This window comes from Telmatherina bonti (genome assembly GCF_933228915.1).
Source record: "Telmatherina bonti genome assembly, chromosome: 19".
NCBI lineage: Eukaryota > Metazoa > Chordata > Actinopteri > Atheriniformes > Telmatherinidae > Telmatherina > Telmatherina bonti.
The window spans coordinates 13505413-13519944 of NC_136617.1; the positions used below are offsets into that span (position 1 = coordinate 13505413).

Sequence of the window (14532 nt, forward strand, 5' to 3'; positions counted from 1 at the left end):
CCGCCTGTCAGCACTGCAGACAACAACGCGTGACAAACTGAGATGGACACACACACTCTCCCTCTGCTGCTCTTTCTGTCTATGTGTGTTTCCTTGTGCTTGTGGCATATTTGAGGCATTTGTTCTCCATCCTATGCTGAAAGTGTAATTCTGACTGCAGTTCTTGCAAACCAGGGCTGCACCAGGTGGGGACTTGCTTGGACATTCACACAGGGATGCAGCAATGTGTGTAAAATAATAATTCACCAGGGACAACATGGTTGTTCGCTCCTTACAGCATTTCTTTGAGCCAGTATGGTGATTATTATCTGATATCACTGTTGTTTATTGATGTTACTTTGATCTGCTTATACTGTTTATTTTTGTGTACTTAAATCTTTTGTTGTCCTTTGTTTTTTATTTCAGTTTCTAAACATCAAGCAAGAACGATGAACTATTCCTGATGTGATTATACATTTCCATTATAAATTCAACTCAGATTTCCTAAAGATGATCTTTTCATAACAGACTTGATTATATTTTCTATCAGGTCATTCTAGTGTCCTTTACATGCTGTGCTCTAAACAGGGCAGGGGTGGTTCTAGAAAGTTTCTGATGTGGGGGCCAGGGTCATTTTAAACCAATTGCTAGTAGTTTAATAACCCAAATTTGTGGTTTTCCTTTTAATCCAATTTGGGTAGCTTTAACTATAAAACTGGGTCATTTTAATCCTTTTTTTGGCAGAAAACATAATCCAAAGTGCTGCGTGAAATAAACACACTGTGTTAAAATAACCCATACCTGGGTCGGTCCACGTTTTACCCTGCAGCTGGACTGCAGAACGAGCCACGTTTGGTTATTTTTAACCCAATAGTTTTTAATGTGAACACCCATCTCCTTTAGATGCAGCTGATGGGGGTTTTTGAACATTTTTGCGTTGTACATCAACTAATTAAGACTCAATATAACTAACTTCAATGATCACCTTTTTTATGATTCTTCATTTTAGTTTCACTGCTTGTATTTCTGCACATTTTCAAAAATTTAGATTGTTTGTCTTGCTTGTTTATTGACAAACAATCCAGACATGACTGGTTGGCATGTGTAAATACAGCCTTTTAAAAAGAAAGACAAAGAGAAAGAGAGAGAGAGAGAGAAAGGACATTTTAGGGAAAAACTCAACTATATGTTACAATTGAAGTGGTCATCTAATATAAAAAGTAAAAGAAAATGAGCAAAAAGCCAATGATGTATAATTCTTTGATTTGCAATCTTTTTCCTTTGTTGAATGTCTACAATTACTGCTGCAGAAACACTTGTATTTCATTTATATCAATACAAACTCACTGCTTTCTTCACATTATTGGTCAGTTAAGCTTGCACACTCATCACATCTGATGGTTTAATCCTTTTTACATACTCCTGATTACAGAATAATATTTTAATAACTTGAAAAGGTTTTCCATAGCACTTTTCAAGGCACTAAAAGCATTGAATCTATAATTGATTTACCACATAGGTGGTGATAGCTACATGGGTAGCCACCACTTCCCACGGGGCATTCAGTGCAAGCCAATCACCTCTCAGACAACCATCAAACATTCATGATTCTACTCCTGATTCATTTAAGCTGGAATAGAGAGGAGAAGAAAGATCTAATCTAATACTGTTCCACATCTAAAACCAACCTTTTCATAAAGTTTTAATGGACTCAACAGGGAAGTCAGTGGTAGACTGGTCATGCATGAGTGACTTTCAAGGTCTGATGTTTCAGCAGTTTATGGATTTTCAAAAAAGACTTTTTGCAACGACATTTTTAATACTGATCCTGGCTGTGACTATATCTCTGGAGTCCCATAAAACAGTTTTAAGTTGTGTATTATCTCCATATTGTCATAAATGTGACAAAATATTATAGTGACTGTGTAGCAACAAACGACGACTATAAAACAATTACAAATAAATACTGAATGACTGTTTCAGTTCAGTGGTTTGACAACTGTGCTTTATTGCCTAAATTCTAAGTAAAGCTAATTTAAAGATTCATGTGAGGGCAGGTTATTGTTTATTGAAATGCATAATGGGACAGTTGAGCTGTTTGTTTTCAAAACCGTCTCAACTTTCATGTGTCTGCTGTATAAACCATGAAAAACACATGTACACACACACAAACACAAACACTTTTTCATCAAGACATTTGCATGGAGGAGAAGGAGGAGGCAAAGGAAAGGGTGGGAAGGGAGAAATAAAAAGATCTGAGGAAAGATGGGAAAGGGGAGGAGACACAAGGGGGATCATTAAACAAAGACAAACAGATGATGAGGAAAGGACAAGAAAACAAAGATAGGTGAAAGAAGATAAGAGACAAGATAAGCATATAAACAAAATGAGTGGAGTGGACACAAACAAAATGATGAAAAATATATGGGCACTGAAATGAGAGGAAAAGGGGAATGGAGGACAAAGAGGGGAAGAGTGGTAAGATGGAAGAGACGAAATATGGAGAAGGATGGAGCAAAGAATTCAGGAAGAAGAGAAAGAAAATGGGAAAGAGAAGAATAAGGAAGAGGGAAAAGGAAGATTTAAGAAATTACGAAAGAGAGGAAGCAGTAAGGAGGAAGTAAATAAGAGGGAAAGGGTAAGTGAGGCAAAAAGATAAAGAAAATAGGATAAAGAATAAAAAAACAGATGAGGAAAAAGCAGGATAAAAAAATTAGGAAAAGAAAAAAAGATACTGGCATAAAAAGAGGATAAAACATAAACTGAAGGAGGATGGAGAGAAGGGAATAAAATGATGTGGCCACCTGAGAGACAGTAACCATGGCAGAAAAATGCCTGCCCTCAATCATCCTCCATCCAGGAGGTTTCATGTTCCATCAGTCAGGTACTGGTTGTACAGTACAGAATATTCATCTTTGTAAAATCATCATTGAGGAAGTTTTTTAGTTTTTTTTATTTCTGACTTTAACTAGATGAGAACCTGTAGATGAACTCTGTCACTTGTGACATGTATGATTTTAGCATGCAGTTTTCCAAGTTAAGGCATCTGGGAATGCAGATCAATGTCTCCAGGCTTCCACGGGTGTGATAACCTGTTGGGCAGCAGTCAGGGTAAAGAATTTGCAAATTCTTACAATATGTTCTTTAAACTCATTCATTCATTCATTTTCCAAACCACTTATTCCAATTCAGGGTCATGGGGAAGCTGGACCCTATCCCAGCTGGCCCCGGGCGACAGGCAGGGTACACCCCGGACAGCTCGCCAGTCCATCGCAGGGACGAACAACCACACTCATGCTCACACTCACTCCTAGGGGCAATTTAGAGTGACCAATTAACCTATCATGCATGTCTTTGGATGGTGGGAGGAAGCTGGAGTACCTGGAGAGAACCAGGAGGGTACACCCCGGACAGCTCGCCAGTCCATCGCAGGGCCACACACAGAGACGAACAACCACACTCATGCTCACACTCACTCCTAGGGGCAATTTAGAGTGACCAATTAACCTATCATGCATGTCTTTGGATGGTGGGAGGAAGCTGGAGTACCTGGAGAGAGCCCACGCATACACGGGGAGAACATGCAAACTCCACACAGAAAGGCCACTGACCAAACCAGCCAAGGATTGAACCAGCGACCTTCTTGCTGTGAGGCCACAGTGCTAACCACTGCGCCACCGTGCAGCCCGTTCTTTAAACTCGAAATATGTATTTTATACTGTTCCAACCTTAAAAAATTGGCTCAATTTAACCACTTTGTGTATTTTCCTTCCTTTGTCAAACCTTTCAGTGTTTGATGCCAAATCAAAATGACCAAACTTTTCATGAAACAAGGAAAGTTCATGCGGTGGCAAACGCATGTAGTGTAGTCACACAGTAGGTCTCATGGTAACAGTGATGTCAAAGTAAAGAGGAACTGCAGGAAAACATCATTCAACAAGTTTTGGGCCTTGCACAGTAAAATGTTTTGTGTTGTGGACTTGTGATGGTTGTCTTATGGCATCGATGGGCCGAAATGAGAAAGGTCCACTGAGCAAATTTTCAGTTTTCCATTTCCCACAAAGGACCAATTTAATGACCTTTATTCCCCCCAAATCACAATTGCTCTCATAATACAAACCAGTGGAAAGATCTGGTTTGGGTGAGGATGAACCCCTCAATAAGCTTTGCTTATGAAAGTGAGGACACCGAGATACTTCAACCAAACTCAAATTCATGTTAAATGTGGCTGTATTTCACAGCTTCTGTGGGATTTAAACAAGACTGCATGAGAGTTGTGGAGTTTCCCTTAAATTTCAACTTTCTTTAATTCCAGTAACACTTGTTTTTTTATTTTTTCATTTTGTGTTCAGTGCGCTTGTCAGGTTGAAATGTGAACCCACAATGCCAAGTGTGGCTTTAGGGCATTCCAGTGACTTTTACAACCAGACCTCTGTGAGCTTTATATTTTATTCACTATGTGAAATAATATAAAACTGTTTCTCACCTCAGAAAACTGGATGTGTAAATTTTTCATGAAGTTTTTCGTGTCCTATCAGATCTCAGAGCCTTTCCTGGAGGTTGATCAAATGTATGAAGTCATACGGTGACTGCAACTGCTGTGATTGTTCAATCAGCCATCGATCTAAAAGCTATTGATGGATGTTTATTCTGAACTCTGTTCGAACATTCTCACCAGAAAGCAACGTTGACATCAGGTCAATTTGATTTGAATGTCAGAGGAAACGTGATGCTGTGTCAGTGAGATGTTCAATTTATTAATAAAATATTGCTTAAAAACTATGCCGAAGCAAAATAGTTAAAAAAAACAAACAAACAAACAAATAAATGAATAAATAAATAAAAACTAACAATGTCCTATTCTGTCTTTTTTCTCAAAAACAGTAAAGGCCATTGTTGCCATGACATTCTGTATTTACAGTATTTTCTAAAAAATGCTTTTTATCATTTAGTTATCACAATCTCTAAAATTCTGCATGTATTCTTCCATTTTATTATGTTTTTTTAATCAGGACAGCAGTAATCAACTGTCTTTAAACACCATTTTGGTCCTAAAAGTTCTTATGTAAGATTTTTACTAAGCTGTTAAAATATAAATTTCCCAAAAATCAATTCATCATTGTCTAATAAATCATGATGCTTTTAAAAGAAAATACAGAACAAAAGAAAAGACAATCAGCCTTCTTCATTTATATTTTCTTTTTGTTGTTTGTTTTGAATTAATGGAAAATTCATATAAATCATCATATATCATATAAATACATCATATAAAATACTGAAACAGAGAGTTATTGTTCATTTTTTAAGTACTTGCTATCTTCATTTTTTATTGACAACAACATGTAAGATGTGAAAAATACTTCCTCCAGCTTGAATTAGAACACATTCACCATAGCGTTTTGCAATGTCACGTAAACTATTTCAATCAGGAGTTGCACTAATTTTCAACATCCTTTACTGATGATCAGCATAAACACATTTTACTTTAAATAAAATAAAAGCTTTGGCAGAATTTTTTAATACATGAATATAAATACAGAAAGAACAAAATCTTTTCTGAACGATACATTGACAACATTTTAGTTCAAATGTTCTCTCAGAAAACCCAGAAAACACAAACCACCTCAAGTCTGCCTGCCGGTAAAATACCAGCATTAAATATTCCTTTGAAGGATCTTAATGATATCAAAGCGTCATCAGTGTTCATTAACCCCAAGTGAGGAACATGTTCAAAGCTTCTTACTGTAACTGTACTTCAGCTGAATGAAAAGCCTTAAAGTCTTTTGCTTACCAAAGTTATACTTTTTCCTTGGAGAAGTTCTGGAACCATGTCACCATGTCACAATATTTTTTCTTACTTTCTGAACTGATTTATTTAAAGGTTGCCCAATTTACCTGACGTCTCATTACAAAAGTAGCATCTATAAAGAATTCAAAGCCATCTCAACTTTGTCTCACCAGTGTGTGAAATAAAATGTGACCTGGCGGGGTGATAGAAATACAAAGGAAATCAGTTGTATATACCTAGTGTTGTAGTGCATCTGGATTTTGAAAATATTTGTACTTATTTTCATAATTATCAATTAGAATTAATGTGAACACATTCCATATTTCTATATGTGTATACTAATATAGATTTTTTTTAAAAATGGTGAAAAATTGTATGTTTTTTTTAGTGCATTCATTACTAACTGGCTCGAGTTGCTCCGACTTACGGGTTTAATGATTTAAAACAGTCATGTGAAAGCAGTGCGGCGTATCATCACCTCTACCATAATTACCACAACAACCACTGAAGATCTGGAAGCAGACACCCTCCCCACCTTTAAGACTAGGCTGAAGACTTATCTTTTTGATAAGTCCCATAGCTAGGGATGGTTAGCATCCCTTAGTTATGCTGCTATAGGTTTAGACTGCTGAGGGACATTTCCTGATACACTGAGCTTCTTTCTCTCTCTCTTTATCTCTCTCTTTTATCCCTCCCCCCCAATAACAGTGTTGCATCATTAACATGTATGTCTCCTGTCTCAGCAGGTCTCCCTGGCCGGGAGTAGCAGTTCCTGTTGTCTGTTGTCTTTCTGTCCTCTTCCCCCCACACAGCAGAAGCAGATGGCTGCTTGTCCTTGAGCCGGGTTCTGCCGGAGGTTTCCTTCCCGTTAAAAGGGAGTTTTTTCCTTCCCACTGTTGCCAGTGTGCTTGCTCAGAATGGGAGATTGAGTTGGACCCAACTTAATCTGTTGGTTTCCTTATATAGGCTATTATGAATTGGCTTTCATTATGTTTTCTTCTCTGTAAAGCGTCTTGAGATGGCATTGCCGTGAATTGACGCTATATAAATAAAGTTGAATTGAATTGAATTGAATTGATCCTGCTGTATCAATGCATGTCAATCATCTTTGGACATTGGCAGCATTTGTCTTTTTTTTTTTTTAATTGCACAAGTTTCACTGTACCTCCACTTTCTCTTTCAGGTTCAGACAGATAAGTGCAGCTAATGGTACAGAACCAAAATTGGGTTTAAAGTATCTGACTGGTTCATCCTGTTGTCAGTAGAACCGATGGGATGCAGATCAACATGCTTTATGGGCTGGTAGTCATGAAAGAAAGTTTTCTGCTGGTTTTATGGACAATGACTTATTCAGTCATAAGGGGAGGTGTTTAACATTTAGACCAGGCTAACCTATTATTAGTTTGCCTGCAGTCTGACCAAACACAGTGTTGCCCAGAAATAACATCCGCCCACCAGGAAGATGCAGAGGAAGTCTGTCCCTCCCTATATGTCATAAAATAAACTTCTCTTCACAAGGAGCCAAAAAGAAAGCTTTCACACATCCTAAAGTGAAGAGAAAACCTTGATTTACAAATACTTCGATTCACCATTTTAGAACATCACAGGTATTAGTTAAAGGCTATATGGATGCAAAAAAAAAATAAATAAATAAATAAATAAAAACCCACAATAGCTCTACGACCTTAATGCAGAACAATATAACAACAATTTGACCCTTAAAGAAAAAGCTGGAGCATGATAAAATGGCCAATTAATGATGAAATTGAAGCAACTGTGACAGGTAACAAATGAGGACCAGGTGTGATGACAAACAGAAAATGAAAGCTAAATACAGAATACAGAAGGGGTGGACTTGAGAAATAAGAGTTTGGTCTAGAAGTCTAGAATCAAAAAGCCAACAGGAACTACTCCAAGAACTGAACCAAAACCAAGAGATCCCATTCAAATAGATTTTCTTACAATTCCAAAATGACCCTTTTATAGCGAGAAATAAACAGTGTGCACTTAGAAACTGAACAAAAACCCTCAATAAGAAGAAATTCCTTATAAGCAGAAATTAAATGTGCTTCGGGGGTGAAAATTGCCATTCGCAGAAGCAGGAATGTTGAAAAAAAAACAAAAACTGGGTCACAGGGCATGAAATTTGATGCCTGCTGCTTTAATCTGTTTTCCATTTTGAAAACCTGCCTGGCAACAAAAAAAAAGTAGGCAGAATTAGCATGTTTCCTCCCAACACCCACCAGCCTAAGGGCAAATTATTAGAGAGTTAGAAAGAACACTAAAGAGCTAGCCGTGCTAGCATTGCCGTTAGCGTGTTTACAGGCTCCTTGTGAAATGGCCTATGAAGAATTTATATAAAAACTTTTTTCCTCCTTATATATTCTGTGATAACAAATCTGCCTGACAACAATTATTCTACACAAACAGCACAATAATGTCCCCCGCCTGAATCCAAAATCCTGTTTAGCATACAGCACTGCTTGTCTTTGATCCTCTGGTGCCCTGACCTGCTTTAGATCTTGGTGAAAACCCCTTATTAGAATATCAAAGTTAATCTATTTTACCCCCAAACTCCTCTTTTGAGAGCTGAGCTCTAGAGTTTCACCTCCAGCGTGAAGCAGTTTCCCCGAGGAGAACGCTATTAGCCGTTCTGCGGGGAGGGATCCAAACTCAACAAGAACAAGAGAAAGAGCAGATAAGAAGCTGACAGAATCAGGCTCAGAAGTTTTATTGGAGGGGCGTGTTAATGATTTATGCTAATCTTATCTGTTTACTGTGCACTGCGGACAACTACTGGAACTTCTGTGAGGTTAAAGGTAGGCAGTGTTACTGCCAGAACTGGGCCAGAACTCACAAGGAAAAACAAAAGTCAACAAAACTTTGAATGAGTGAATCTGTCTGTCTGAATTACAGTGTCACAGTTTTTAAACCCAAAGAAATACAAAGAGAGAAATGTAAGCTTATGAGTAAAGACGTAACAGTAGTTTAAGGTAATGTAAAGCAGGGAAAATAGCAAATACTTCAACAAAATTATAAACTTAAAAAATAATAATAATAAGGAAAGAAATTATTTTCATTTCCTATCAAAAGATCAATACATTGGCACATTAGTTGCTTCATTCCCAGCACACCATGAGGGCTGAAAGTGGTTTGACTGAAGCAGTTTTTTCATTATTTGCTCAGGTAAAATCTTAATGCAGTACTTCTTACGGACCAGAAGCACCATACTTTCTCTGGATCAATCAAAGGTTTGGAGCAAGACTTGCCAACATCATATTATATAGTAAATGCTCATTCATACACACACACACACACACACACACACACACACACACACACACACACACACACACACACACGTACACCCAAGTTCCCCTATCCTGTCTCTTAGCATGATGTAGATATAAAAATATAATCTTGCTTGACGCTGCAGTGAGGAATATCTTTATGATCCGTCCACCCTGGAAGCCATTATGACTACAGAGGCCAGCTCCACAAAGACATCTCAGATCCAGGCCACTGCACAGGGACCCACTGCAACCACATGCTTACAGTACTCGACGCCTTAGACACCCAGACTAAAGCCATCCCCGTGGCAACCCTGCAGACCAAGCACTTCCTCCCAGCATGGAGGATCCCCATGAGGAAAACACTGGAGTTGAAAAATGCCAAAAATAAAAAAAAAACAAATAAACCTAAAAATAATAAGATCAAATAAGAGCGACAAGCATGAAAGTACAGATAAAGGATATCAGAGAAACCGTGTCCCTTGGTAAAACAAAACAAAAGAAACAGAATTGAAAGAGTTACAAAGTAGGCCGTTTTTAGAAAAAAAAATGTATTAAAATTCTGATAGTACTGAGTTTCATATTTTTATCTGCTTGGCTGTGAGCTCTGGTAATATTTTTCCCAGGTGGCAAGATTATGCTAGTCTCTACAGAAAACAGCAAACATTTTCTCTGTCGCTATTTTCCTTGTAATAATGAAGTCTTTAAACAAAATTTACAGAAACTTGAACTAATATTTATATCAACCAAAGTACGAAAGTTTTACATCCTAAACATGACTACACAGTAACTTAGATAAAAAAGAAAGTTGTTTAATGAAAAACAGGGATTTATAACAGATCCAGATTTATGGTTATTTTTGGTTAAAAGTCTTTGCTTCTGGTAACTTTTGGCAACAAAGTCTGAAATCTCCTGTCCCGTTGTGATACCTGAGCCTTGACATCTGGTTTTATTTTCAGTGCATGATATACCGCCACTTTGTGCCTTATTTCTTTGTGATTAGTTCAGATGTGAAGCTTCTTCATTAAACAGACACTAACTTTCTCTTGTTTATGTTCTTTCCATTGTTTCACAAACTGTGATCCATTCTAGTTTCATAAGTAACAATTAAACAAGAAGCTGTGCATTATATAGTTTTAATGCACAACACGGAGTCTAGTAGTGTTCCTCTGCAAATTGCGTTAAAACTGTGTAATGCATGGGTCTGAGTTGCTTAGTCTGCTTATTCCATGCTCCCATATGGTAAACATACATTTATGATAAATGTTCTTTGTTTTTCAAAACTTGCCAAATATGCTAAAGTATAGCAAGTTTCTCTCATTAACCTGTCAAAAGTTGATCGAACCAGTTAATCATCATGTTTCTATGGTGATGCCCATGATGGAGTAATATAACATTGATTTACCTTGCCAAATGTGTGTATATACAAAAACAATGCAAGCCAGTTGGCATTAGAATTCCCACTGACCACGGTATAAGACATATTTATTGAAAACATAAATAAAATGTTTTCAATTAACATTTTAATTGAAAAAATTATTATATTTCCCTAATTTGTGACAAAAGCTTGCTGCATAAACCAAACATCATGTTCCTGCGTAACCCATTACAAAGACATCCTGCTCCGACTGTGACGCTCCAAAGATATGATGTGAGAAAAGAAAAGATATGAAGGGCACAGTACAGCATGAAACAAAAAGTAAATATGCTTGTGGAAACACCGTCGGGAAGTAAAACTCAAGATTTTGAAAACATATTCTGTGCTTTTTACCGACAGCAAACTGCACAGCGGGTTTAAGGACTCCTCCAGTTGAGGCCAGAACCAGGTTGTTTTGGTTGAAAGGCAGTTCAAGGAACAACAACATCAAACTTCAGTTCATCAGAGAATCAGGTCAGCAGTCTTTGATATGGAGATGTTTTATTTTGTTTTGCCGAAAGCAGAATCAGAGCAAACAAGAGGGAATTAAATTACCTTCAACTCGCGCAGCCGAAGCTCAACGCAAATTAATGGTAATTTTAATCAAATCCAAAACTTTGCAGTGACTTTTCCACCCCTTTTCTTTTCAGTTTAGCTCTGTGACAACTTCTTACTTTGCATCTTAGAAAGTCTTTCAGATACAAGGTTTTGCATTTATTTGTCTGCAGAGCTTTGTCAGAACTAGCCTATTCAGATATATTTCCAACTCTGTGGCATTTCAGCTGTTAGAAAGTCCACAGATTATTCTATTTGTAAAGAAAAACATGTCTTCCAGAAAACATGATGCTGAAGGGGAAATTAAATAAAACAATTGCAGCTACAGTTTACATAGACTCAGTTGAAAGACATGTGCTCGGGGGTGTTGTGGAGAAAAACAGAAGACATAAAAAATGTATCATAACATATGCATTTGTATACATGTTACATTGCATATTACTTGCCATTGTTTAACAATGCTCAGAACATCTCTGTCCGTTGACCCAACTGCTGGAGGATATGTCACCATACTGGAAGCCTATTTAAATTGTGTGTGTTAACACCTAGCTTGGTTGTTTTTCTAACCCTAGAGCTAGTTTTATCACTTAAAGCCCTAGTGAGTGAGAATTACTCTCATCAAGTGGTGTGCCAGTTGAATACAAACAACCAATTATGCTCTCTGGTGCCTCACCTTTTAAGGGCAGTGTTTCCACTATCAAAGCCAAGGACAGTCACAAATGTCTTGCATAAGTTAGTGTCCTGTGAGATGATGACGTGCAGAACGATACACAAGTCTGTTCAGTTTTTTATGTCAATAAGTTACGAGCATGCCATCCATGTATTTGGTACAAAGCTACTGCTAATAGCTAATGTCATTGTGTGAAATCGTGTGACTAGAGGCAGTCAGTGTGCCTTATTTTTATTAATGGTTTTTACTTACTATTTATTTAGTTTGTTTTATTGTTTTAATTCCGTATTCCTTGTATGACCTCTTTTTTTTTTTTTTTTTTTTTTTTTGTTATTTATTTGCGTTTGAACTGTTTTATTCTGTTTTTATTTATTTATCCCGGTTGTGTACAGCACTTTGTTTCAACTCTGGTTGTTTTAAAGAGCTTTATAAATAAAGTTGAGTTGAGTTGAGTTGAGGACATCGATCACCACCCGTCTTGACAAATCAGTTGAAATAAATGATGAAAAATGTGGAAAAACTCTTGGAAAATACAACTGCTGGTATGACTGTTAAGAGTAACATCAACTGAAAACTTTCAACAGGCTTTTCCACTGTATAGATATTGGTACCTGTCAATAAAAAGGACACGCCCCTAAATATGCCAAACTTCGAGATTAAATTTCTTTTAAACGGGCGAGTTAGAAAATAAAATCACTCCTCCCATAGTTGTCATGAAGGTAAACCTGACCTATTAAACATAAAATGGATTTTTGAACCAGGCTGTAAACATGTTTATTTCTGCCATGAAGTTGGTCTTTTTAACATAGGAGTCTATGGGGATTTGCTCTGTTTTGCAGCCAGCCTCTAGTGGATGAAGGGAGAACTGCAGTTTTATGCACTTCCGCATATGCTTCACTTTTAACCGCCGGAGGCTGCCGCTTGGTTGAAACAGAGTTACATCAAAAACCTGCAGGAGGATTAACTTTAGGCATCTCTGCATTAGGCTAACAAATTTGTCCCTATTTGGCCACTTTATTCAACAGTGGAGATGGAAAATGGCAGCCTTCTGTGTGGAGCACCACCTCCGCTGTACTCCTCATTCTAAACTACGAGAATGCTTTCATTCGAACGCCATTGTCATTAGACTTTGATATAATACATATTTATGAAAGCAATACTTTAATTTTTGTGAGAAAAAAAAAGTTACAAACTGCAACTTTAATACAAGCAAGCGTTTTTAAGGCCTATCTAAGCAAGCACCTGCTGGTAAAGCTGAAAAGAGGATGAATGGAAAGAAAGAAGTGAAGGTTGTCTCACCTCTTTGTTGCCCTTCAGTTCAGGAAATTGAGTCCTCCTCTCTTGAGAAGTTAGAAATAGATGTTAAGCCTGAGGTGTGACAAGTGTTTATGGCTCAGATGTGATCAGAGATAGCAACAAATAATAGTAAATAAATAAATAAATGAAACCAGAAGGTTAGATACATGGTCTATGAAAACACTTCAAACAGCAGTCTGGGTGGATGTGACAGAGGGCCCAGATGGAAACTGTCATGTAAGAGGAAAGCAAGAGAAGAATAAACAAACTTTTATTCAACAAAAGATGCTGTCAAGTCAAAGAAAGGTTTAAAAAAAAAAAAAAGAATAGCATGAGCTGACTTTGACATGGGGAAAACTACACAGACATGGATTAATAACAACAACAAACAGACACAGAAAAACCAAACCCTTGGAGTCGAAGTATGTTTAGGACTGAAATCGCAAGATGAACAACAGGTTCGGTAACTGGCAGCTGAGAGCTAGTCTAAAACAAGAGCAGACAACAAAACCCTGCCATATGTACTATGAGAGCACTTTTCACAAATAAAAAACAAGGCAAAACACAAACAGGCTCTAAAATACAAGAGAAAATAACAGCAGAAACTGACTGGAGGTCATATTCATACATTTTCTGGCTGCTGCAGAGAAACACTAAGCGACTCTCAATGTTCCCATTTTTGTCCTTCTGACCTTCTGCATGCTGAGATATCAGGATATAAACACCGAGCCAGATGGAAAACCATGAACTGATGTTTACTTTCCAGCTACTGGAGTTCAGCCACATGTTGTCTAATTTGTTTGTTTCACATTCTCTCCTGATTTGACTGATTTGGGTGAAAATACCAGTGTCCAAATAGAAATTTAAAAAAAGATGCCGTACCACAAGTAAATGCTCTGCAATAACATCCTAATTATGCAGCATAATGCTACGATCATCATCTGTGTGACACGAATCAAGTTGCTCATCTTTACTTACATTGTATCCTGTCAACTGATTAATAACAGCAACTTCTGTGGAGCCAAAGTTGCAGAATACAGCCTCCTGAGTGCTCCTTTCTCAACCTTCCATGTACATGGAAAAGAACAAAGGATGAGAAGCATCGTCCTTCATTTTCAGCAGCTTGTGCAGCATTCTTATCTGAACATTCAGCTCCAGCAGCTCCAGCGATCCCCAGCAGAGAACTAGCTTTCTTGATCAGTTTTTTTTTCCGCCCAGTTTATTTAAGTCTCTGATGCTGCTGCCCCATTAAATGGCTGCAAAGCTGGTTGTACTTTCCACAAATATATATATGCAATTTCTTTGTTAAATCTTTAATAATGTCACTTGTACAAACAGAGAAGCAGTAAAACAGGGTAGAATCTTTCAGTTTTTAAGCTGTTTGTCCAATTTAGTCAAAGCATATCTTTGTGTCCCACTTCCAGCCCACCTTGTCTTCATTACATCACCAGCTCAGATACAGTATGAACTTTAGCTATCCTACTAGTCTATGTGAGCTTTTCCATGACCTGGACTTGTTTTCTCCTTGCGTTTTCAT

The 14532-nt window shown here is 37.5% G+C and overlaps 1 protein-coding gene across 1 annotated transcript in view; it reads left to right on the forward strand.

Annotated features, from left to right (window-relative positions):
• Positions 1-2799: 2799 nt before the first annotated feature.
• LOC306769905 (toll-like receptor 4) overlaps positions 2800-14532 on the forward strand; it is a gene marked incomplete at both ends in the record, with an annotated part of 69471 nt that continues 57738 nt past the window's right edge. Inside the window, 1 exon segment of the mRNA XM_079258672.1 lies at positions 2800-2863. Within this exon segment, the coding sequence (XP_079114798.1) occupies positions 2800-2863 (64 nt within the window).